At 40.9% G+C, this 25,619-nt stretch overlaps 2 protein-coding genes across 3 annotated transcripts; both read right to left on the bottom strand.

The window, feature by feature from the left end:
* Positions 1-519: 519 nt before the first annotated feature.
* On the bottom strand, positions 520-7,601 carry LOC114280060 (putative disease resistance RPP13-like protein 1). 2 transcript variants are annotated; one of them, XM_082916680.1, is made up of 3 exons: positions 2,979-7,601; positions 2,137-2,197; positions 520-802 (listed from the first exon to the last, which is right to left on the bottom strand). In XM_082916680.1, exon 1 carries the CDS (start codon positions 7,300-7,302, stop codon positions 3,049-3,051), a length of 4,254 nt encoding a protein of 1,417 aa, XP_082772806.1. In that variant the 5' UTR covers positions 7,303-7,601; the 3' UTR covers positions 520-802; positions 2,137-2,197; positions 2,979-3,048. The 2 variants fall into 2 exon arrangements, with proteins under 2 accessions (XP_082772806.1, XP_082772805.1); XM_082916679.1 differs by having other exon boundaries at positions 2,137-2,215.
* Positions 7,602-17,075: 9,474 nt separating this feature from the next.
* On the bottom strand, positions 17,076-25,248 carry LOC145819398 (uncharacterized). The gene is made up of 3 exons (XM_082913384.1): positions 25,128-25,248; positions 17,892-18,553; positions 17,076-17,813 (listed from the first exon to the last, which is right to left on the bottom strand). Exons 1-3 carry the CDS (start codon positions 25,246-25,248, stop codon positions 17,076-17,078), a joined length of 1,521 nt encoding a protein of 506 aa, XP_082769510.1.
* Positions 25,249-25,619: the final 371 nt, after the last annotated feature.

A 25,619-nucleotide genomic window follows, 5' to 3' on the forward strand; every position in this document is an offset into this window, starting at 1 on the left:
TTTGATCTCCAGGCTTCGATTAATATCAATTTTACACCTAAATTTTTAAAATTTTGATCAATTTAGCCCTTGTCATCACATTCTGTCTACAATTGGACGGAATGTATTGACGTGAGGAATAAATTGATTTTTAAGGTATAGTTTGGGAGGCAAATTGATTTTTAATTTGGGGGATAAAATGAAATTTCTAATGAACTTCGATGCCACGTCAACACATTTTGTCCAATTATAGATGGAATGTGACGGCAAGGACCAAATTGATCAAAATTTCAGAAGTTTGGGTGTAAAATTGATATTAATCGAAATTTAGGGGTCAAATTGAAAAACGAGTGAGAGTTTGGGGGACAAGATGATATTTCCTCCAAAATTTCTTGAGATTTAGACAAATAAATGCCAACAATGCTAAAAATCGTTGTTTCACAGTGATATATACCTGCTGTTTGGAAGGAAGAGTTAGTTCATAGATCAATAGATGAAAAGCATAGATGAGAGGGGAAAAAAATGTTGACATAAACAATCAATAATAAACACTAAATTTTTATACAAATCAAACAACAATCATAAACAATTATCCAATGTTTTAACTTACATAACAATCATAAAAAAAAGTGTTTCAAAAACCGTAAACAATTATCCATTGTTTTAACTCATAAAAACAAACCAAAACTTACAATACTCGCATAACATAGAAACTAAAATAAATATTGCTTCAAATTTTAATACAAGCCAACAATCATAAACAATTATCCATTATTTTGACTTCAATACTCCCAGGAAGCTCCAGCATAGCATCTTCAACATTCTAACATACAACACAAACCAAAACACAACGTTTCAAATTAAAAAAGAAGCTAACAATTATAAACAATCATTCATATTATTCAAATACAAGTATACAAAAGCAGAAATTAAAGAATGAGAATGATTTGTTATAATTTTTTTCTTATATGGCAAGATCAGGTGTATCAATGTCTACGTTGGTATTTATTTTTCAATAGTAATACGACGACAACTCAACATAAATGATTTATGTAATATATATTTATAACTAAGTTTGGGTCTTGGGTTGGTTTAATTTAGTCAAGTCCTAAATCAAAAGTTGAATCAATCCTATTGGTCCATGCAAAACTAAACCAAAGTAATAAAAAAAAAAAAAACCGAAGCAACCCAACCACATAGAAGTCGGGTTGGTTTGATTCTCAAGTTTTTTGGGACTTTGTGCAGCACTAGTTTTCTCTATGTGGGTGATGTACTGGGAAAATTTTTTAGGTGGCCTCATATTACATATTATTTATGTGGTACTAGTGGGTCATCCCTTATCACGACTTAATAAAGATAGGTTAGTATTATCCCACCCATAAAGTTTTTTGTTATATCATTGTTTTAGAGCATCACATGAACAATGTCATTTGATGCTTTGAGATAACTGAATAATTATCTAATACATAATTGCCCTTGAATAACTCTGCTAGGATTGATTATCAACTCTGCCGATCCCAGGCCAGGGCAAAGGAGGAGGGTTGTGTATCTGGTAACCGACAGCCAACATGTAAAAAAATCAACTCTGATCCCTTATGGACATGAATCCTACTTTAAATGAATGAAAAAGAAGGATCCATGTAGCCAACCCCATTTGATGGGACTTAAAGCTTAGTATGGATTGCTTTGATCTGATATAATTGCTCTTGAATGTATATATATATATATATATATATATGATGCCCAAAACATTAATGTTGTGTTTGGTTAGGGGATTTGGGAAGGGATTTGAAAATGGAAAGCGAAAAGGTGTATAAAACTAGGTGAAATGTAAGTAAATTTATTCTCATTTCACCTCTTTTTTCTCTTTCCCTTTCCAAATCTCTTTTTAAATCTCCCAACCAAACACAGCATAAATGTAATTCATAATTTTCTAATATTGATGTATTTGAAGTAGAACCAATTTCACACCCTCCAATCAACAAAATGCTAATTGCAAAAATTATTCAACGAAAAGTTTAGCTAATAAATGAAATTTAAAAACTTCACAGATGGTTCTATTGAAAGAGTTTGATTTCATAGGTGGAGAAGCAATTTTACAAAATAAAAAGAAAGAGATATTATTTTAGAAACAAAGTTGGATTTGATAATACTTACATTAAGCACAGGAAGAGCCAGAAACGGAGAAATAAAGCCTCATAAGGAACCCTTAAATACACTGTCATGCATAGCCATCCTTCATCAGAAAAAATTGTTGAAAATCAATAAGCAAAGAGACATTAAAAATTAGCAATGTTGAAAATCTTTACTATCAATTAGACTATTTTGTTGAGTTTTTTAAAATCTGTAAAAGTAAAAAAATAAAAAACAATTATTGTTTTTCATATGGTTTTCTATTTATTTATTTTTTAAAATATTTTTTTAAAATCTGAAAATATTTTTAAATGTTTATTTTATTTTTTTTATGTTATGTGATAGTTATTGTGAAATTTTTTGTCTAATTTTGAATAGAAGTTAGATTTAGGAGTAAAGTGGCAAAAACTTGAAACATGAAGTGTCAAACTTAAAAAATAAATAAATAAATTAAAAGTCAAAGTGAGAAAATGGCCAAACATAAAGGGGGCAAATTATAATTTATCCTAAATATTATTACCTCCAACAACAAAATAAAAACATGTTTGGTTGAGTTTTTAATTTTTTGTCCTTTTCAAAAATCAAAAACTAATTTGACTAATTTTGAACATAAATTAATTTTAAGAGTAAAATAGGAAGAACTTGAAATATGAATATCCAAACTGAGAAAAAAAAACAAACTTAAAGGACAAATTTTTAACAGAAATTAATTTTAAGGATAAAGTGAGAAAAACTTGAAATATGAAGATTCAAAATGAGAAAAAAACAAATTAAAGGATAAAAGTGAGAAAGTGACCAAATAAAAAAAAGGAATATTTATGTATTTTTTTTTTTGAACGAAATATTTATATTGTGATATGGGGTACCTGGCAATTTGACTGCTTGCATCGCAGTGGGAATCTCCACAGGGTGTAGAACTCATCATCATTATCAACATCAACGCACGTAGACTTGAGGAATGTGAGCTAAGTGGGGCCAATATTTGCCTTTCCACTTTTCACACTTCCCTGTCAGTCTCGGACATCCCCAGATTGACAATTTCTCAAGTAAGGGAGGCAGCCTTTTCACTGGTAAAGATTTGAGCCTAGGGCAACCCCTGATTTCAAGATATTCAAGAGAGGCGAGGTTTTGAAACAACTTAGAAGATAGCTTCTCCAGATTTGGGAATTCCTCGATGGTAAGCTTGAGCAGAGAGGTGGGAAGCAACATCCCATCTATGGGAAAGCTGGACCCCGCTACATCTTCTTCTTCTTCTTCTTCTTCATCCTCTGCCACACTAATTGGGCCTTCAATCACTAGTGATGTAAGAGAGGATAAACTGTGCAAACCAATCTTCTTGAAGTTGTTGTTCCAATGTGAAATATTCATCCACAACTCTTCAAGAGAAGTGAGGTAGTTGATGGTCTGCAATCCGTGTGGCAAAACTGGTAGGGCCTTTAGTTTTTTGCATCCCCTGATTTCCAATTTTCTCAGATTTGTTGCAGAGTGGAACCATCCTTCCGGAATGGACTCCAAATTCTCACACCCAAATACATCCAATACAACGAGATTATTATTATTATTATTATTATTATTAGGAAGGGCATCTGGCAAGTATTTGAGACTATCACAATCACTGATCGAAACACACTCAAGAGATGGACAGTTACTTTCCATCCCCTCCTCTACTAGCAGTGCCTCCAACTTTTCACACTTCAAAATCCGAAGCTCTTTGAGTGTGGGTGGTAGCCTCCCACCTCTGCACGATATCAAGCACCTAAGGGACGGACAATTATGAACCTCTAATACTTCAAGATTGTTGTCATTAATCTGCATTATCCACCCGAATAAGGATTGCAGAGCCTCACAATCATATATTTCGAGTGTTTTCAGCGTGCATGGAAAACTTGTCTCCAGAAAAGAGCTGAGACTTGGACAATTACTGACATGCAACTCTCGAAGAAAATTGAACGTATGTAGCATCCGTGGCAGTTTCTCCAGCTTTTCACAATTATATATTCTTAGATGCTCAAGCCTCACTATGCAAGGGAGTCCCTCTTGTTGCTGCTGCTGCTGATGTTGGCCTTCCTTTTCTTCATCCTCATCTTCTTCAAACAATGAAACAAGCTGGGGGCAGCCTTGAATTTCCAAACTTCGAAATGCAGGGAGACTATGCTGCACTCTCACCTCATTCCTCCACAGTGTCTTGAGTTCTTCACAGCCAGTAATCTTCAATGCTTCGAGTTCCATCAGCCCATGAGTAACCCATTTCGGCAAGAACTCGAGTTCCTCAATCATCCCAATGCTCAAGGAAGTTATTGAACTCAGATGCTTAGACTTTGCATTTGCTGATATCATTTCATCATCAACCATGCTCCTCATCTCAAGGACCGCTTGAAGGCTTGTTAGAGGAACGTCATTCATAGCCACGGAGGTGAGTGATGGGAGGATAGGGCTGGAAACTTCAACTAGGAATTGTGGGCATCCCGTAATATCTAGATTATTCAAACAAGGTAGATCACTGGGCAACATTTTGAGAAGTTTAGGACAATTTTTTATGGAGAGCTCACTAACATGTGTAAATGGTTGAACTTCCTTATCATCTTCAAAACTATACCAATACTCCCATTCTGGCATATCCTTAAAGCTTAAAGTCTCCAGTACTGGAAAAGGTTTGGCACCACCCTGCCCATAAAACTCACGACCGACATCTTTTAGTGCACTCATTCCTTCAATATAAAGCTTTTTAAGGGAGGGTAGTTGTCCGAGTGGTGGCAAGAATGCACAATTTCCACAATTGTCTAAACTTAGGTTAGCCATAGTGGAGAACAGAGGATCTCCTATCCAGGTTGGAAATCCTGTACCAAGGTAGCCTTTGATATGGAGCTCTTTTAAATTCTTGTGAGGTTGTAGCATGTCGAGCACTTCTGTTTCAACTCCTACATCTCGTGAATCATCTGAGTTCACACTCCATTCCATTGATAACACATCTAACCCCTTCTTATCATTTAAATTTGCTTCCCTTGCATGTAATGCAACCACCACATTCTGTAACCCAAATAGGCAAAGCTTCCCCCGCAGATAAATTAAATTCCCCAACTCTCTTAATCGATGCCCATTATTTTTAGTAACAATAAAATTGGACAATGTCTGAAGATTAGCCAACTTACCGATTCCAAGTGGCATTTCTTCTAAGGAATGTGCATTTGTAGTATCGAGATGCCGTAGGTCAATTAGGTTTCCCAAGTCTGCTGGCAACTTTTTCAGTTTTGTGCATTCTCTTAACATCAATGTTTGTAGATTGTAAAGAGAGCCTAGTGATTCAGGTAATTCTTCAATGTAGGTGTAGGATAGGTTAAGATACCGTAGATGTTTCAAATGTCCAACTGAATTTGGAACTTCTGTGATGTCATATCTACTCATATCGAGCACCCTCAAGCGTTTTAGCTTCGGCAATAGATTAAGAGGAACATTACTTTCCAAATAACAATTCAGGCCATATGGTGAGTTAAATGGTAAGAAGGTCCGTAAATGCATGGCTTTGTCAAAGATCTCAAATTTTTTCGTACCCTCCCATCTCTCCCGCATGTAAGATGAATGTCGAGCTTTCTTTATGTTTTTGCACTGCTCCTGACATTCCAATCTATCCTCCAATCTAAAACAAGTATCTCTTGCAACTACTTGAGCCAAATCATTGATGAGGTCATGCATCACAAATTTAGAGCTTTTACCGGTACTTGATAGTTGGAAAAAAGACCTTGACAACAATTCCCGAAAGTACTCACCTCCTACATCTTCCATTTGCTTCTCTCTTTGTTGAACAAAGCCCTCCGCCATCCACAACAAGACTAGCTCCTCTTCCTCAAATTCATAGTAGCTGGGTATTATTGAGCAATATGCAAAGCACTGCTTCAAATGCAAAGGGAGATGATTGTAGCTCAATCTCAAAGCAGGTAGGATATCACTTTCTTGATGTGGTAAATCCCATATTTCACTATGCAATACATTAACCCATTCCTCATCTCGTTCTTTGCAACGTAAAAGGCCACCAAGTGTCTTAGCAGCCAGAGGCAAACCTCCACATTTCTCCACAACTTTCTTACCAATTGATACCAAATTTGGATTTGCATCAATACTTGGATTCACAAAGGCATGTTGTTCAAACAGCGACCAACAATCTTCATCTGATAGGACCTCAATGTCATGAAGTTCAACAGCTCCCATCATTCTTGCAACATCTCTGTTACGTGTTGTCACCACAACTTTACTCCCTTGGGCTCCATCACTGAAAGGTTTCTTCAAAACATTCCAGTCACTGTATTTATTGTTCCAGACATCGTCTAAAACAATTAAGAACTTCCTTCCAGCCAAAACCTTCTGCAGTTTAACTTGAGCTTGATCCAAGTTATTAAAACTACATGTTTGGGAAGTGACTGAATCATAAATAGCTTTTGTTATTCTCAGAATATCAAACTCATCTGACACACAAGCCCATGCTTTCAAATCGAAATGCTGCTTCACGGTTTCATGGTTGTATACCATCTGAGCAAGGGTGGTCTTGCCAATCCCACCCATACCCACAATGGGAATTACACCAACATTGCTATGACTTGATTCATCCCCCCTTACGAGCAGCTCAATTATCTTACTCTGATCATGTTCTCGGCCATAAACGCGAGGTTCATCAATTAAAGATGTAGACTCTGGTCTGTGCCAAGTCTTAGTCGTAGGTGTAGGGGTGGTTCCAATAATCTTAACCAAATTAAGTTTCGAACATTGTTCAAAAATATTGCTTAATTTGGTATTGATCTCCTTAATCTTGGACCTCATTTCGAAATTAAACATGACAGAAGTTGGCTTGAAATTGGTACAACAAGTGGGCATGGAGTTCCATACCTTGCTGGAACTAGCCTGGGGCTGCTCTGACATCAGCTTCCGCCGCAAAGCTTCAGTGGAGAATTCGTCCACTAAATCATCCAAATCATATGCCAAATCCTGGAGATCGTCCAGCCACTGGTTCACGGCTCGATCGGTCAGTTGCTTATCCTCTGCGTCAGTGAGAAGTGCTTGAATTTGGGAGAGAGTGCTGATCCAATTGCTCAGCTGGGTAAGAATGCCCTCGTGGCGGAGAAATTTCAACCACTCACCAGAGGCCATCTTCTCCAGGAGCACAGTGATGAACGCACCGAGAAAGACTTCTACGATAGCCATTGATTCCGATTGCAGAAGGGAAGGCAAGGGAAACCCCAAATCAGAAGCAAAGCAAGAAGAGATTGCAGATTTTTCAGTAAAAGCTTTAGAATTTGTGAAACAAAAACAAAACAAGACCGAATAAGAAAGTGGTGAGAAAAAGCAGAAAGTGGAGGGAGTGTGTTTGCTTTCAGAGTTCGGAAATGAAGTATGAAATTAGGTGAGATGAGAGTATATATATATATATATTTTTTTTTTTTTGTCTTTTTGTTTTTTTTAAAATCCTTAAATGAAACAAAAAATGTTAAAGCATTTCAAGAAAAAAATGCTAGCAGGTAGTCCAACAATAAAAAATGCTAGAGTGTTTAAAAAATAAAAAATAAAATAAAAAATATAAAATATAAAATATAAATTTAAAAATGAAGTGTTTAAGAAATGGATTGTCCAACAATATGTATTTTTTGTTTTTTTTTTCATCTTTCCAAATAAATTACTTTTTTGTTTTTTTTTAATTTTTCATAAAATTAATTTTGAAAATCAGACCAAACAAAAGGGCATAATATAGACTAATTTAATCATAACATTTCATAATAAATATCACAACATATCATGTCAAAACTTTTCTAATTAAAATCATTTGTAACTTTCAATTTAAGATTATACATATTCATCATTCTCTATCTTTATTACAAATATTTATAATTTTCACTACAAAAATTTGTAACATTCTTCAAATATTTATCATCCTTCAAAATAATTCATAAAAAAAAAAAAATAGTCAATTTTTCATTTGTTTAGGGAAAACATATGGTTACCACAAATTGACATAGTTTTATTATAAAATTTCGTAATGTTAAGCACAAAATATTTGATCTCGTCACAAATTGATGCAACAAAAAATGTCGTAATCAAATCACAAACTTTCGTAATATCAATCACAAAATTTTAAACATTTTATTACGCTGATTTTAAACATTTTAATCTTGTCATGTTCTGAAATTTTGTGATGAGGTGCCTATGATAGCCTTTTCCTATTTTTATAACAGAAAATATAATTTTTTTTTTAAAAAAAAGTAAGGGGATAATTATGAAATTTTGCACTCAAATCACATGATACGAGTAGTCTACTGGTTTTACATAAAAAAGTATATATATATATATAATATATGCTTTTTTTATTTATAAATTTATAGCAACTGAGAGCATTTTGCGGTATATTTCATCAATTTCAAAATTTTAATTTTCGACCAATCTTTCCAACAAATTTCACTGTTTTTCAATGTAGCTTGAACAGGTTGATACCTCAAGATTGTTGGAATGGACAACAATTTCCAAGGATCAACCAGCCAGCTTGACCAGAAATTATTTACCCAACTTCAACACTCGTATTGAGTTCAGATGTATTTATTTTCAATTATTATTATCTTTTTTTTTCGAAGTTGAGAATTTTTTAATGCAAAATAGAGAAATGACTGAGAAATTGTAAAATAGTAATGGGCACATATAAAGTAGGCATCATTGCTATGACTTCCATGACTTGCTTAATGCTTTTTTTTCACTACTTTATTCTCTCCGTGTGATACCCACCATTATTATTCACTTTCACTTTATGCTCACACTCTATTTGATGTTATATTCGTGACCATCAAAAAGCATAGCGTAAAAAAAAATAATACAAAAAAAATAAATAAATAAAACAAAGAAGATGAATGCAAAGTATGAAAACATCAATTAGAGTGTGGAAATAAAGGTGGAAATGAATAATAATGATCGGTCTCTGAGAGGGTAATTTTTGGGAAAAATTGGGCCGAGCTGCAAGTTGGGCTTTGAGGCCCAAAACGCGAAGGACTAAGTAAGAAGGCCGTAAAGGATACTCCGGCCCAGAGAGCAATGTTACTCCGGCTGGGAGAAGTAAATGTTACTTCGGCTCATGGATGTAAAGCTACTCCGGCCTTGGGAAGACAAAGTTACTTCGGCCCAAGAAAGAGTAAAACTACTCCGGTCTGGAGGCAACTCACAGTTAGGCCGATCTCAGAGTTAGTCCGGTCGTGACTTACAATGGTTAGGTCGGTCAGAACTTGTTACTTGGAAGTTTGATCTAAGCGCATCAAGGTTGAACAGGGTAGCCGAAGTAAAGAGTTGGAGGAGAGAACCGAGCTAAGGATAGTTCGGCCTTCTGTGGCTCGGTATAGCCAAGTTTACTTCGGTCAAAAGGAAGTTCGGCCGTAAAGAAAACCATCCCACTTGGTTTAAGCAGTGGGGGAGGGTGTAAAAGGATAAGCATTATCCTTAAGAGATTGAATCCTAGGAGGACTCTGTATGGAGAAATACAAGTTCTACTAGGATTGTGCCATACGAAACTTATAAAAGCTCACAAGCATCACCTTGGAGGAGGTAATTGAACACAATCTTTCTGAGAACTTAGAGCTTTGTCTATTTGACAAGTTTTCTGACTTAGGCATCGGAGAGGTTTCCGGCACACACCCGCCGGCTAGCTCACGTTTGTGTTTTCAGGTGACAAAGCGACGTCGTACGGAGGAGCGTGGACTTGGTCAACAGGATTATACGAGGAGAATTATTTCCTCCCCGTACAATTGGCGCCGTCTGTGGGAACAACAGACAAGAACAAAAACCTCTTGACTAAGCTTCTCCTTTTCTCATTCAATGGCACACATTGAAGACTTGCCGCAGTCCGCCGTCGACGGACTAACTCCAGAAGGGGGCGCAAGGCGTGAGGGATTACCTGCTGTCCCTCCCATGGCGGACTTGGAGCCCCAACAACATAATTCCAGGAGGAGTGGCAGGGGAAGGCGGAATGGCAGCCCTCGTCACTCTCAAAGTCCCGACAGGCAAAGGAGGAGGATTGATCCTCAAGCCCTGGAAGATCGCGTAAAGGAACAGGATGAACTAATTCGAAGGATGGCGGCGGACATGGAGACTTTAAAACGCCAGATAAAGACCAAAGATGTGGCGACAGGAGAGGGGCGCAAGCATAAAACGCCCCCTCGCCACTCAGAGAATCGTAGTAGGAATACTACGCCCTCCCAAGGAGAGAGCAGAAGCCTCAGGACAGGCGACACTCACTCCTTATCTTCAAGAACTCGTCACTCCAGGTCTGAGAGGACGAGATCCGAAAGATCATATACTGAAGGAAGTACGTATTGGCCTTCACATTCACACCAAACCAGATCCAGACAAACCGAGCTACCCAGGTCATCCGACTTACGAACCGTGCTAGAAGAAAAAGCACGATGCAAGGAGGATGCCAGGGCAAGGGATCCACACCGAATTTCGGCCCTACAACGGTTGGCTCCTCGAACGCATGGAAGCGTCGAGGTTGGAATGCCAATACCGCAACCGGCCTACGAACCAGCGGACAAAGCATTGGCAAGGCTACAGACTTCGCCGTTTGTCCCAGCGATCGAAAACGCTCCCCTACCATCAGGCTTCCTTCAGCCGAAGTTCAATACATATGAAGGGAAGACGGACCCGTATTCACACTTGAGCCACTTTCGCCAAGTCATGGCCGTGTACAGGCGAAACGAGGCCTTAATGTGCATACTTTTCCCATCAAGTCTGGGCGACCTGGGCTTGACTTGGTTCGAAAAGCTCCCAGAAGGTAGCATAGCCTCCTGGGCCCAATTGGCAGAAGCATTCGTAACAAGGTTTCGGACAAATACTGAAACACCGGTGGAGATAGACCAGCTACTCTCCATCGACATGGGTGAGAAAGAAACTCTCAGATCTTACAACAGTCGCTACTGGGAGACATTCAACCAGATTGGAGACTGCCCCACCAATCTAGCCATTGCACAATATAAAAGAGGCCTACCAGTAGGGAACCGACTAAGGGATTCAATTACCATGACGCCACCCCTCACCATGGAAGCCCTGATGGAGAGAGTGCATCAGCACATCAGGGTAGAAGAAGATGGCGCACGTTCCAAAGCCAAAACAAGTGCGGCCACGGTACCAGAAAAGAAAACCTCAGCAAAGGTTAATACGGTGGACCGAAGTAACAAAAATGGACGTGGCAGACGAGATAACGGAGAAGACCCAGACAAAAGATGGCTAAGAATTCGCACTGCCATAACCACGGTGTTCAAAAAACCAATATATCGGATTCTGAGCGAAATCAAGGATGAGCCTTTTGTCAAGTGGCCAGCCAAGCTTGGAGAAGCTCAGAAGAATTACGACGACAGATCACGGTGCACCTTCCACAAAGAAAAGGGGCACCGAACTGAGAATTGCACGCCCCTAAGACAGCATTTAGAAGAATTGGTGGCAGCAGGCCACTTGGACGAATACATTGAAGGAGGAGCGCAACCGGCCCCCCAAGATCATGACCAACCCAACAGAATGCCAAACGACGCACCACCACAAGGCATTATCAATGTAATTCATGGAATTTTTGAACCTGAGCGCGTATGCGAGCTTAGAGGTTCAATCAAGAAGGCTGAACACTTTAGGGAAGTATTAAGTTCCCAACCCACCATCAAGAAGGGGAGGACAGAGGCAACAAACGTCATGTCCTTTTCGGATAAGGACTTGGAACGAATTTACTGCCCCCATAATGATGCCCTGGTTGTCACTCTCCGAGTCAAGGATTTTGACGTCAAGCGGATTCTGATTGACCAGGGTAGTTCATGTGAGATCATGTATTACGACACATTCAAACAACTAAAGTTGCAAGACAAAGACTTGGCACCTGCAGTTTCTCCCCTGATTGGATTCAACTCCATGCCAGAGTGGCCTGTCGGCAAAATAATCCTTCCAGTCAGAGCTGGAAGTGTATCAAAACAGGTGGAGTTCTGGGTATTGAAGGTCCCCTCCACCTACAACATCATCCTGGGCAGAACATGGCTGCATGCCATGCGTTCGGTGGCGTCGTCTTATCATCAGGTAATGCGGTTCCCCAGTGACGCCGGTATAATTGAAGAAGTCTATGGCGATCAGATCATGTCAAAACAGTGCTTCGCCACAGCAAATGGAAGCCGAGCCGCCAAAGGATACGTTCATTCGGTGGAAGAACCAGAGAGTAATGAACTATTCGCTGACATCGGCAAAGAAGCTAATCAGAAAGCGGTGGAAGACTTGGTGGAGGTAAAAATAGATGAGAAGAACCCGGATAAGTTCTTCTTGCTTGGCTCATCTTTGTCCAGCGCTGAGAGATTAGAGGTCATGGAATTCTTGACTTCTAATATCGAAGTGTTTGCCTGGACACCTTACGACATGCCAGGCATTGATCCAAACTTCATCAGTCACCAACTCAATGTCCACCCATCCGCCAGACCAGTCATTCAACGCACGCGCAGATCGGCACTCCACCACGCCGAAATAGTGGCAGAAGAGGTAGGCAACCTGCTGGAGGCAGGAGCGATAAGAGAGGTGCACTATCCAAAATGGATCTCCAACACCGTCGTAGTGCCAAAAAAGAATGGTAAATGGCGTGTCTGCGTCGACTACAAAACAGTCAACAAAGCATGCCCAAAAGATAGCTTCCCTCTACCAAGGATAGATCAACTGGTGGACTTAACAGCAGGACATAACCGACTTAGCTTTTTGGATGCATACAGAGGCTACCACCAGATCGCCATGCATGAACCAGACCAGGAGGTCACTTCCTTCACAACACCAAGGGGGTTATATTGCTACAAGGTCATGCCCTTTGGCCTAAAGAACGCGGGGGCGACATTCCAAAGGATGGTCACCAAGATGTTTGAACCATTGTTAGGCAGAACAATGGAGGCGTACATCGACGACATGGTGGTCAAAAGCAAGGATGAGAATGACCATCTGAAAGACTTAGGCGAGATGTTCCAGATCCTGAAGAAACACAAGCTACGCCTCAATGCGTCCAAATGCGCATTCGGAGTTGGATCTGGCAAATTCTTGGGCTTCCTAGTGACCAACCGAGGTATAGAAGCCGACCCCTCTCAGATCAAAGCGATCCAGGAGTTGGAGAGACCAAACTCAGTTAAAGAAGTGCAGCATCTTACTGGTATGGCGGCTGCACTCAACCGGTTCATAAGCAGATCGTCGGACAGGCTACGACCGTTCTTCCAAGCTTTAAAGGCCAAGTTTGAGTGGGATGAAGAATGCGACCGAGCTCTGGAAAGCTTAAAGGAATACATGTCTTCCCCACCACTACTTGTTACTCCAGTACCTGGTGAAGAACTCTTTTTGTACCTAGCAGTCTCTCAACACGCAGTCAGCGCAGTGTTGGTTCGTGCAGAAGGAATACAACACTTGCCCATCTTTTATGTCAGCAAGACATTGTTGGGAGCCGAAACAAGATACTTACCATTGGAGAAACTAGCATTAGCATTAATGATGGCATCCAGGAAATTGGCACACTACTTTCATGCCCACACCATAGTCGTCCTTACGGCCTTTCCATTAAAAGCTCTGTTTGAAAGGGCGAACTTCAGTGGGCGAATTTTGAAATGGGCAGTAGAGTTGGGACAATTCGATATCAAGTTCCAACCAAAGACCGCAATAAAAGCTCAATCTTTGGCAGACTTCGTCGCAGAGTTTACTCCTGGAAGTCATCATATCTGTCCAGTCGACCTGACTAACTCAACCGAACTAGGGACGGGAGTTGACGCCGGAATAACGCAACCCCTAGTGAAAGGTAGTCCATCGACCGAACTAGAGACGGAAGTTGACGCCGGAATAGCGCAACCCCTAGTGGAAAGTAGTCCATCAAGCACAAAGGCAGACCACATTAAGGACGACAAGGAGGAGCCAAACAAAGGCTCACCAGCAGTTCAAACAGAGGACGAAGGGCAGACAGCCAATATGGACTTTGAAGAAAACACCATCCTTGACCCCACGGCATCGTCTGACCCTTCCACATGCTGGAAACTATTTGTTGGAGAGATGTGGAAGCTCTTTGTGGATGGAGCATCCAACCGACATGGTGCAGGGCTTGGCATAGTCCTCATCTCTCCAGACGGCCTGGTTATAGAGCAAGCAATCAACCTTGGCTTCCCAGCATCCAACAATGAAGCAGAGTATGAGGCGCTTATCGCAGGACTCAAGTCAGCACACTTCATGAAAGCAGCCGAACTAATGGTATACAGTGACTCTCTGCTGGTAGTAAACCAAATTTCGGGCGAATACGAAGCAAAGGACGACAGAATGGCCAAGTACCAAGAGTTAGTCAGAACAGAGATCAAGAAGTTTGACGTGGTAAGGATAGAACAAATTGGCAGGGAGGAAAACAGCCGAGCGGACGAGCTAGCAGGCCTGGCCTCAATGGCAGATACATCGATCCCTCATCCAGTACTCATCGACTTCTTACCAAGACCAAGTATAGAAGACCCCGAAGCAGAAGAAGTATATTGCACTGAATTAGGCCCTTCATGGATGGATCCCATCATCCTGTTCCTAAAAGACGGCATCCTACCAGCAGAGAAAAAAGAAGCCAACAAAATAAGGGCAAAGTCGCAGCGATTTTGGCTATCTCCATCTTTGGCATTATACAAGAAGTCATTCTCTGGGCCTTACCTCAAGTGCGTTCATCCCAGCAAAGTAGAAGCCTTCCTATTCGAAATACATGAAGGGGTATGTGGAAGTCATCAAGGGGGAAGGTCGCTCGCCTACAGGGCTATTTCGCAAGGATATTGGTGGCCATATATGCAAGCAGACTCAGAAAAATATGTGAAGAAGTGTGAAAAATGCCAGAAATTCGCACACCAAATACATCAACCAGCAAGAGAACTCCTACCTTTAACTAGCCCATGGCCTTTCGCAATGTGGGGCTTAGACATAGTAGGACCACTTCCAACAGCACCCGGAGGCAGAAAATTCTTTCTCGCAGCAACAGACTACTTCACAAAATGGGTGGAAGCAGAAGCACTGGCGTCAATCAAAGAGAAGGATGTGAAGAAGTTTGTTTGGCAGAATATTATCACTCGGTTTGGCATACCAAAAGCACTGATCTCAGACAATGGAACTCAGTTCGACGGCAGGATCTTTAGAAGCTTTTGTGAAGAGTACAAGATAGAGTTCTACAATTCCACACCGGCATATCCCCAAGCAAATGGGCAAGCAGAAGCATCAAATAAAGTCGTCTTGGATGGACTTAAGAAAAGGCTAGAGAAGGCAAAAGGCAAGTGGGCAGATGAACTTCCTCATGTTTTATGGGCCTACCGCACCACACCTCGACGATCAACAGGAGAAACACCATTCTCCTTAGCATATGGAATGGAAGCGGTGATCCCACTAGAAGTTGGCCTCCCCACAATTCGAAGCGAAAATTTTGATCCAGACTTAAATGAAGAAGCCATAGCCTTAGAACTCAACCTTGCAGAAGAAAGAAGAGAAAGAGCGTTGGTCCACATCGCCGCATACCAACGAGAATTAATCAAAAAATACAGCAAAAAGGTTCATCCAAGACAATTCAAAATTGGCGATTGGGTATTACGCAAAGTAATGGGAAACACCTTGGTCCCAGGAGACGGCAAGTTAGGCCCAAATTGGGAAGGTCCTTATAAGGTGGTTGGGTTAGCCGGCAAAGGGGCATACCACCTAGAAGACAAGGATGGCAAGGCAATCCCTAGGCCATGGAATACGGCCAATCTCAAGTTATTTTACTTTTAGCTTTTCTTTTTCAAACATGTGTAATTTTTTCTTCCTTCAATAAAATGAGCAATTCTTTTTAGCACAAATTATTCTTTGTAAAAGTTAGCTTTAGAGACTAAGTTTTTTGCGAGCATTCTATTCCAAGTTAGCTGGAAAAACTAACTCAGAGGTTGGCTGGATTAAACCAACATCCTTCCTAAGCCCAGGATAAGGATCCAGGCTGCAGGACATTTGGTCGGAATAACCAAATACTATAAGTTAGCTGGAAAAACTAACTTCAAATAGTTGGCTGGAATAAACCAACACCCGTAACTCTTCAGCCGAAGTAAGTGTTAGGCTGAAGAGAGGTTGGCTGGATTAAACCAACATCCTTCCTAAGCCCAGGATAAGGATCCAGGCTGCAGGACATTTGGTCGGAATAACCAAATACTATAAGTTAGCTGGAAAAACTAACTTCAAATAGTTGGCTGGAATAAACCAACACCCGTAACTCTTCAGCCGAAGTAAGTGTTAGGCTGAAGAGTGGTTGGCTGGAACAAACCAACTCTTGTTACTCTTCAGCCGAAGTAAGTGCAAGGCTGAAGAGTGGTTGGCGGGAATAAACCAACACCTGTAACTCTTCAGCCGAAGTAAGTGCAAGGCTGAAGAGTGGTTGGCTGGAATAAACCAACACCCGTAACTCTTCAGCCGAAGTAAGTGTTAGGCTGAAGAGTGGTTGGCTGGAACAAACCAACTCTTGTTACTCTTCAGCCGAAGTAAGTGCAAGGCTGAAGAGTGGTTGGCTGGAATAAACCAACACCTGTAACTCTTCAGCCGAAGTAAGTGCAAGGCTGAAGAGTGGTTGGCTGGAACAAACCAACTCTTGTTACTCTTCAGCCGAAGTAAGTGCAAGGCTGAAGAGTGGTTGGCTGGAATAAACCAACAACTGTTGCTCTTCAGCCGAAGTAAGTATATGGCTGAAGAGTGGTTGGTTGAAATGAACCAACACTGTACTCCTCAGCCGAAGTAATTATATCGGCTAAGGAGTGGTTGGCTGGTAAGTATAGTTTAACCAACCAAAAACCGAAATAACACTTGGAGTAATAGAAGACATTACAAACCCAAGCATACACACAATAACCGGAATAAGAGAAGTGAAATTTTTATTCAAACAGAAGTCATTACAAGGGGGCTTAGTTCGGTTACAAAGAAGAAAAAGTAAAAAACTAAGAGAAAAGTTCATCAATTTCAGCATCGAAAACCGCATCGGCATCTACTGGAAGACCGGTCTCTGGCGGCAGCACTCCTTCAGTCACAACGGTGGCATCGACCGGAGCCACAGTTTCATTCGGCTGTTCAATAGCCAGATCTTCCACTCTGGACTCCGGCTGATCTGTCTGATCCACGTTTTCAACTGGAGTACCCCCAGAAGCAGAATCTTCGTCAGTATCTGAACCTTCAAGGAATTGCTGCTGCATGGCATCCGCGTACCCCGCAAGGGACTTCGGTATAAAGTACTCTGGAGGGTTGAAGACCTCGGTCTGTTGATCATGACCGAGCTTCTCCACAGCCGCCCTCCAGCCGCACTTGAAGAAGAGCTCCTTGGCGGCATCGCATTGCTTGACGTAGGCCTCCTCGGCCTCCTTGAAACCTCGCTTGTACCCCCCCTTGTCGACCGCCTCCATATTCTTTTTCAGTTCGCTCATTTCGGCGTCCTTTCTCTTCTCTAGCTTCAACAACTCCCGCAAATACTTGTCCTTCATAACAATGGCAGCTTTCTGCTTCTCCGCTTCCGCCGAATTAACTAGATCGGCAAGACGGCCGTTCTCCGCTTCCAGCTCGGCCATTCTCTTTTCGGCTTGTTGTAGTTCGGCCGACCTTGCTTCGGCTTCCGCCATCGCCTGCCTTGTGGTTTTGCGGAGCTCTTGGACTTTCCGGTAAGTGACATTGTTCTTTTGCAAGGCCTGGCAAAGCAAAGATACCTTTAGAACCGAAGTAAGAGTTTGAAAAATTTAGACAAGAAAAAGCAGACAGCTACTTACCAAGACCATGGACTTGGAAACAGACCGAATTGATTTCATTTCGGTATTCAGTTGCTTCAAGTGGTGCTCCATGTCCTTAGGGAGGCACACACTTTTGGCCAGGTTAAAGGCCAGTTGGTGGTCTTTTTCACCCACGACCGAATCAGTGACTTTGATGTTTCGGTCATTGAAGATCAAAGGCGGAGCCCACTTCGGAGATCGGGCTCGGTCAGTTTGTTCAGGTTGGGAGGCAGGTTGAGGACTTTGGGGGACGGTTTCGACTTCGTCAACAAGTTGTTGTTCGGCTGACGTAGATCGGGCGCGTTTTGAAGGGCGAGACGAAGAGGGCCGTTGTGAAGGAAGGGCCACGACGGCAGGCTGCACCTCAGTAGTTGGTGTTACTTCGGCTCTAGTTGTTGAAGTTAGAAGGGCCCTGACTCTGCTCTTCTTTGCCATTTCTTCCTCAGCGGTTAATGGAACAAGTCTTATCTCGGGCAAAGTGGGGTCCGGCTCCGGTGCTTCCTCGAGAAGAAAATCGGTTACTTTTGCCTTCCGTCGACCGCTGTAACGGTAGGTCGGTTCGAAATTTAGAAGCTTGGCCCAATCTCTTTCTTTAACCCGAAATGCGGCTCGCAAAACGCCGAGGTTAGGATAGCTATACAAGGAGTGGAGATGGGCGAAATCTGCAAAAAAAAAAAAAAAAAAAAAAAAAAAAAAAGACAAGTGTTAGTTCGGCTAGCAGATTAAACAACCGAGATAACATACAAAGCAGAAGACCGAAGTAAAATTACCAGGCTCTCCCATTTTCCAATTTATGGGTCGGCCAGGAATTTGAGCTCGAAAATCCTCAAAGTTCCCAGAGACCCAAAAGAAATCGTCATCGTTAAGATCTTTGTCCGGAGTGTGCTTGATTATCTTCTCTCGGCGGCGGCGAATTCTAAGGTAGTAGACCCACCCAGCATTCTTTGAGCCGATAGAGTATTGATGAAAGATCTCGGCTAGACCAAGATTCAGTCCGGTTTGGTGGTTTAATGCGGCTATCCCCATTATAATACGGTATGTATTGGTGGATAGTTGGGTGGGACATAACCTAGTCTGTCTAAGAAATTCGCAGATTAGCGGTTGGACAGGAAACCGTAGTCCGGTCTCTATTATGGATTGAAGGGTAAAAGGCACAAAGCCTTCATTGTTCCAGGGGGTAGCATCTTTTTTGGCCAATACCAGTTGGACATCATCAGGAATCTGGTAGTCCTGCCTAAATTCGGCCATACCACCAGGGGTTTCGACTAAATATCTATACTTACCCATTTGTTGTATAAATTACGAATAAATTATTTCGGTACAAAAATTTGGCTCAGTAGCTCGGTTAAGCACACGCAGGAGGGCCTGGGCAACCTAAGTCTGCAAAGTAGAAAGCAAGGGGGTTAAGCACAGATCGTTGGACCGCGCTACAAATTATAAGCAAGATATACAAATCCTACTTCGGCTTAGTTGGCTGGTTCTACCTTGGCTCATCAGAAGGTTTCTTAGCTCGGTTTTGAGCAGTTTAGACCGGTTTAACGTCTAGGGGCAGCTTTCCTGAGTTCGGTCTAAGAAACTAAGAAAGCTGGTTTAGTCCCAAGGCCTAAAACGGTTACAGTATAATTACTTCGGTTGAGCTCTTAGGGGCGGCTTTCTGAGTTCGGTTTGAGAACTAAGAAAGCCGGCTTGGCCCCAAAATCTTAGCTCGGTTATAGACCGAAGTACCGAGTTCGGTATGAGCAAGCTTGTTCGGTGATCTTATCTTGGCTAGAGTGGGTCAGAAGAAACTACTGATATTCCTACAAGTTCTAGTTCGGTTATGTTCAGAATCTATCCACATACATAACACAAACAGTTTTCTAGTCCGGTTGCTAGGTGATTTTGGATCTAAGATTCCTACAAAATAGTTCATACACATACAAGTTCTACTGGTTTCTTCATAGAAAGTACAAAAGCAGAGCAGATAAATGGAGAAAATGTTTGCAAAAAGCATACGAAAACTAGATATACAGTTGCACGAAACGAATGTAAAAGCAAAAACATGAAGGGAAAATGGATTTGCTTACCAGAATTAAATAAGGAAGGACTGAAGATGAAGACTGTCGCAGTAAAGAAAGAGCACGAGCAGCAAGAACACAGAGAGAGAAGATGGAGAAATGGCAAAAGTGAAGGGACCCTAGCCTCAGGGATTGATTTTGTTAGAAAGCCCAAAATTTGGGCGGGACTGTTCAAATTTCACGAAGTACGAAAGACGGCGTGACAGCCGTCCTTAGCCAACCAAGACGTGCCACGTGTCATAAGAATGGGAAACGTTACAGACATTATGATTGAAGAGACGTTTTTGACCGGACAAAACATGGCCAGGAGTAAAATTAGCTCGGCTTGAAACTCGAGAGTTTTTAGCTCGGCTGGAGAGGCTAAAGTATTTTTTAGCTCGGCTGGAAAAGCTTAAAACGACACTAGCTCGGCCAGTGGACTGGTAATCCCAATCATGCTATGCAGATGGAATTAAGGGGCAATTGAGAGGGTAATTTTTGGGAAAAATTGGGCCGAGCTGCAAGTTGGGCTTTGAGGCCCAAAACGCGAAGGACTAAGTAAGAAGGCCGTAAAGGATACTCCGGCCCAGAGAGCAATGTTACTCCGGCTGGGAGAAGTAAATGTTACTTCGGCTCATGGATGTAAAGCTACTCCGGCCTTGGGAAGACAAAGTTACTTCGGCCTAAGAAAGAGTAAAACTACTCCGGTCTGGAGGCAACTCACAGTTAGGCCGATCTCAGAGTTAGTCCGGTCGTGACTTACAATGGTTAGGTCGGTCAGAACTTGTTACTTGGAAGTTTGATCTAAGCGCATCAAGGTTGAACAGGGTAGCCGAAGTAAAGAGTTGGAGGAGAGAACCGAGCTAAGGATAGTTCGGCCTTCTGTGGCTCGGTATAGCCAAGTTTACTTCGGTCAAAAGGAAGTTCGGCCGTAAAGAAAACCATCCCACTTGGTTTAAGCAGTGGGGGAGGGTGTAAAAGGATAAGCATTATCCTTAAGAGATTGAATCCTAGGAGGACTCTGTATGGAGAAATACAAGTTCTACTAGGATTGTGCCATACGAAACTTATAAAAGCTCACAAGCATCACCTTGGAGGAGGTAATTGAACACAATCTTTCTGAGAACTTAGAGCTTTGTCTATTTGACAAGTTTTCTGACTTAGGCATCGGAGAGGTTTCCGGCACACACCCGCCGGCTAGCTCACGTTTGTGTTTTCAGGTGACAAAGCGACGTCGTACGGAGGAGCGTGGACTTGGTCAACAGGATTATACGAGGAGAATTATTTCCTCCCCGTACAGTCTCACACAGCAAGAATAAAGTAGTCACAAAAGCATTTACCAAAAAATAAAAAAGTAAAGAATAAAAATATTAAGCAAATCTCTTTTCTTGAAATCATAGCAATGGTTATCTGTTCTAGATGTTGAAACACGATCCATTTGGTTGATGGGATGAGTCGTTGAAGATTTTTTTTTCTTTTCCCAAGTACAAGTAGGGATATGAATGGTGGAAGGGGCTGGTGAGGGATGGAAGTGGATGGCTAAGTTAGGTGATTGGGAAAGGGGTGTACGCCAACCGTTTAAAGAAGTTCCAATAATGGTTGTGAAGGCATAAGAGGGTCAAGTGGGGGACAAGGGTAGGAAGTGGGAGAGACGAGGGAAAAATAAGAGTGTTGCTATTAGTATTTACTTAATTTTTTTGGATCTCATAATTTTTATTTTTTTTATTACAATTATATCCTGAAATAAAATTACATTAAACGACAACTTTTAATGGAACACTCACCCACCAATGAAGACAGTTAAAATGACACTCTACAATATTGTACACCTACCTCTAGCACCATCTAAATGTATTCCTTACCAACCTAAACCCTAAACGTATTTCACTTCATCACTATCCTAAACCCTAAATGTATTCATTTTCAGCACCATCATAATCCGGTCTAAATCGGTAATGCTTCAAACAATCCTATTACAGACTTTGAGTTTTTCCAATCAAATTTTCATTTACATATGTGGTCATTTTCACCATTTGTTGATACTTATAAAGTAATGGAGAATGATGACAGCAATTATAATGAAGTTGGCATTGCATTAGTAAGTTTATCTATCTTGCATTAGCGATTCTTGATCGTTTTCGAGGGTTATTGTTTTGTTTGAGCTTGTTCGGTACTGAATTGTCAACTATTAAGGTTTTGTTCAGTAACACAGTGTTAAACAGAAACATTTAGTTTGATAAATGCGTTCCAAACAAAACCTTTATTTTTGGCACTATTCAACCTAACATAATTTTTGACGAGACAAAAAGATTTCCATCAGTCACTGATCTCGACTGAGAGATTTCTGACAAGTTGAAGAGAAGACAATGAGGGTAGTCCAGAAGCAGCAAGCGCAGCAGTAGCTCCGTCGTTTGCGATAGTGGCGGGGGAATGAGGATATTTATAGAGCAATGGAGGACGATGACAACAACTTTGATGAAGTTGGCATTGCATTAGTAAGTTTATCTATCTTGCATTAATGATTCTTGGTCGTTTTCGATGATTGTTGTTTAGTTTGAGCTTGTTCGGTACTGATTTCCCAATTATTAAGGTTTTGTTCAGTAACTGTCACAACCCCATCCCTTCTAGTAGTGTTTGACTATCAAAGGCCTAGCAAGACAAAACAAGATTAGACTAAAACATTGAGCTTATGCGAAAAAATCGACATTGTCCATTAATCATCAAGAGTCCATCCAGAGCCTATGCATAGATCATATGATACATACAAGCAACTTTATTTATTTATTTTTGACTTCCACAAGTTCAACACCCAAAAAGGAAAGTTAACATTTACAAATATACAGCTAACCAAAACTAAAACTCAAACACAAGATCTTTGTCCAAAAATTCTTGCTTCCAAAAGTAGAAAAACAAAAGAAAAGACTTCTAGCTTGATCTCTCATCCATAACAGGATCCTCTCCATCACCTACATACATATAGGGGAGAGAGATAAGCTAAAGCCTAGTGAATAGCAATATAGTAAAGTGGTAAATGAATGAACACCGATGAACTTTATTTAAAACCAAGCACAGTCTCATTTTGAACATAATATAATTTGCATGCAAGCATAAGCATATACGTAGTGATGAACATTCTCAAGGCATTTCAAAACGGAACACGGTCTACAATAGGTGGTTGAAGAGCTCAACTAGCAGAAGGTTATTGGCTTGATTTCTATTAACCAACAGAATCCAAGAAGTCATCTTAGTACATGATATAAAAATATAAGATGTTCATTCATAACATAAATAATATTTTTGTTGTCATAAACATGCCATATGTTTGCATTTCGAATCATAATTTTAAGAACGTAACTTTACTACACTGCTACTCACAGTTGGCTCCTTTCTCAAAGGCTTAAACTTCCTCAAGACTCGGCCTATAAAACAAGAACAAAGCACATTGAACTTCTTATACAGATACATAGCAAATCGGTTGTCTAACTTAGCTGGTTCTTACTTTAATTTTCTTTCATATTCTAACTTATTTTAGGTTGGTTTCTAAGTGTATCTAACTTTTAAATAGGTTCAAAACACGTGTAAGGAGACCCGAGCATCGAAGAAAACAAAAAGAAAATGAAACGGGCATTTTCCCTGAAATTCGCACGTACGAAACCCTGGTTGCACGTGCCGGACATGTGTACAATTATTTCATAATCAAATTTGGGTCAAAGGTGGCTGGCCGCACGTGCAAAGGCCATTTCCGCATGTACGGAAGGTGTGCCGAACATGCGGTGCTTCTGGCCGCACGCGTGAGAGAGGAACCCAGTTCGTGGTTGAAGCTGTTCCAGGCAGTTTTAGGGTTGCCAAATCCATTTTTCATGTTCTCAAGGCTCAAATCTTGTTTTATAACATCCTAATATGCATATATATGATGGAAAACTTATAAAAACTCATGAATATGCATCAATTTGATGATTAAACATGCAAAAGATAAATTAAATTCAAGTTTTAAATATTTTTGAACTTTTCTTTGTTCTATCATTTCTAATACTTCAAAATCAAGTTCTAATGCTTCCTAATCATGAATAAGTGATGCTAGTTCATTGTACAACAATTGTTTTGCTCAAATCTTGCATAAAATTAATTCAAAACATGGTTTTTCTAGGAATTCTTCAAACACTTTTCAAGTTTCTAAACTTTTTTTTATTTTCTTTCCATTTCAATCTTCCAAAACTTATGCCTAATCAATTTTTAGCTAGGTTTTGATGTGGGATTATGGAAGAGGGTCAAGTTTCTTACCTTGTAGTGATTTTCTTAGGATTTCTAGGCTTGAATCTCTAGCTTCTTTGAATTTTCCTTCCTTTTTCTTCCTTTTCTTCTCATTTCCTTTTGCTCACCCGATTATTCTTGATTTTCCTAGCAAAATGAAGGTTTTGTTTGGTGTAGTACATAAGGTTCTATTGTATGTAGCTAGGGCAAAGTTGCAATTTCATTAATTAGCTAACCTTGCTTACTTAGCTTAATTAACCTGAGTTAGGACTAACTAATCAAACTTATTCCTAATCCCACTTAAGGTTCCCTAATCATTAATTAACACTAATTCTATTTAGCAAATTAGCAAATAGCATGAAATGGTCAAGTTTATTAGACTAAGGTCTATAAGCTCCTCACTTAAGGTTTAGGCATATCCTATGGTTTTCAAATCAAGGTCTAAACTATCCCCTAACTCAAAACACATAGCGAACAATTTCTAACATAGACTTTCATACTCTTTCTTCTTCTCTTCTAACACTAACAAGTTCTAAATCACACAAGCTCATGACATATAACATGAATGCATGAACAATTTAATATACATGATGCATGAGTGGGTTTGGTTGTCACAATAACACAGTGCTGAACAGAAACATTTAGTTCGGTATATGAGTTCCGAACAAAACCTTTATTTTCGGCACTGTTCAACTAAACATAATGTAATGCCCCAACCCTTCACATGTCATCGATATTGTCCACTTTGGGCCCTACCCGCATGGATTTATTTTTCCCAGTGAGTCACCCATCCCAGAACTACTCCAGCTTAAGCACGCTTAACTGGAGAGTTCTGCTAAGGATTTCACCACCCGAGAAAAGACCTCGATGCTATATAAGGGTCTAGGTTTTTACTTTTATAGCCTCGGAACTCCCACTCTATTCCTGATGTGGGACACTGGTACCTTACAATCCCCCTTAAGGCTGTAAGTCCCCGTGCAGTAGCTTGCCAGCTCACAAGCCCGCCCCCATGCACCGAGAGACACTAGGGGCCCACATTCAGTACTTCGGAGAGTCGACTTTGATACCATTTGTAATGCCCCAACCCTTCACATGTCATCGATATTGTCCACTTTGGGCCATGCCCGCGTGGATTTGTTCTTCCTAATGAGCCATCTATCCTAGAACTACTCCAACCTAAGCACGTTTAACTGGGAGTTCTGCTATTCTAAGGCCCCGTTGTCCCACATTAGGAATGGAGGGGGAGTTCTTGGGCTATAAAAGTAAAAACTTAGACCCTTATATAGCGTTGAGGCCTTTTCTCGGGTGATGAAATCCCTAGCAGAACTCCCCAGTTAAGCGTGCTTAGGATGGAGTAGTTCTAGGATGGGTAACCCACTGAGAATAACAAATCTGTGCCGGTGTGGCCTAAAACGAACAATATCGATGACATGTGAAGGGT

The sequence above is a fragment of the Camellia sinensis genome, chromosome 2 (genome assembly GCF_055761805.1).
Source record: "Camellia sinensis isolate YWXY chromosome 2, ASM5576180v1, whole genome shotgun sequence".
Lineage (NCBI taxonomy): Eukaryota > Viridiplantae > Streptophyta > Magnoliopsida > Ericales > Theaceae > Camellia > Camellia sinensis.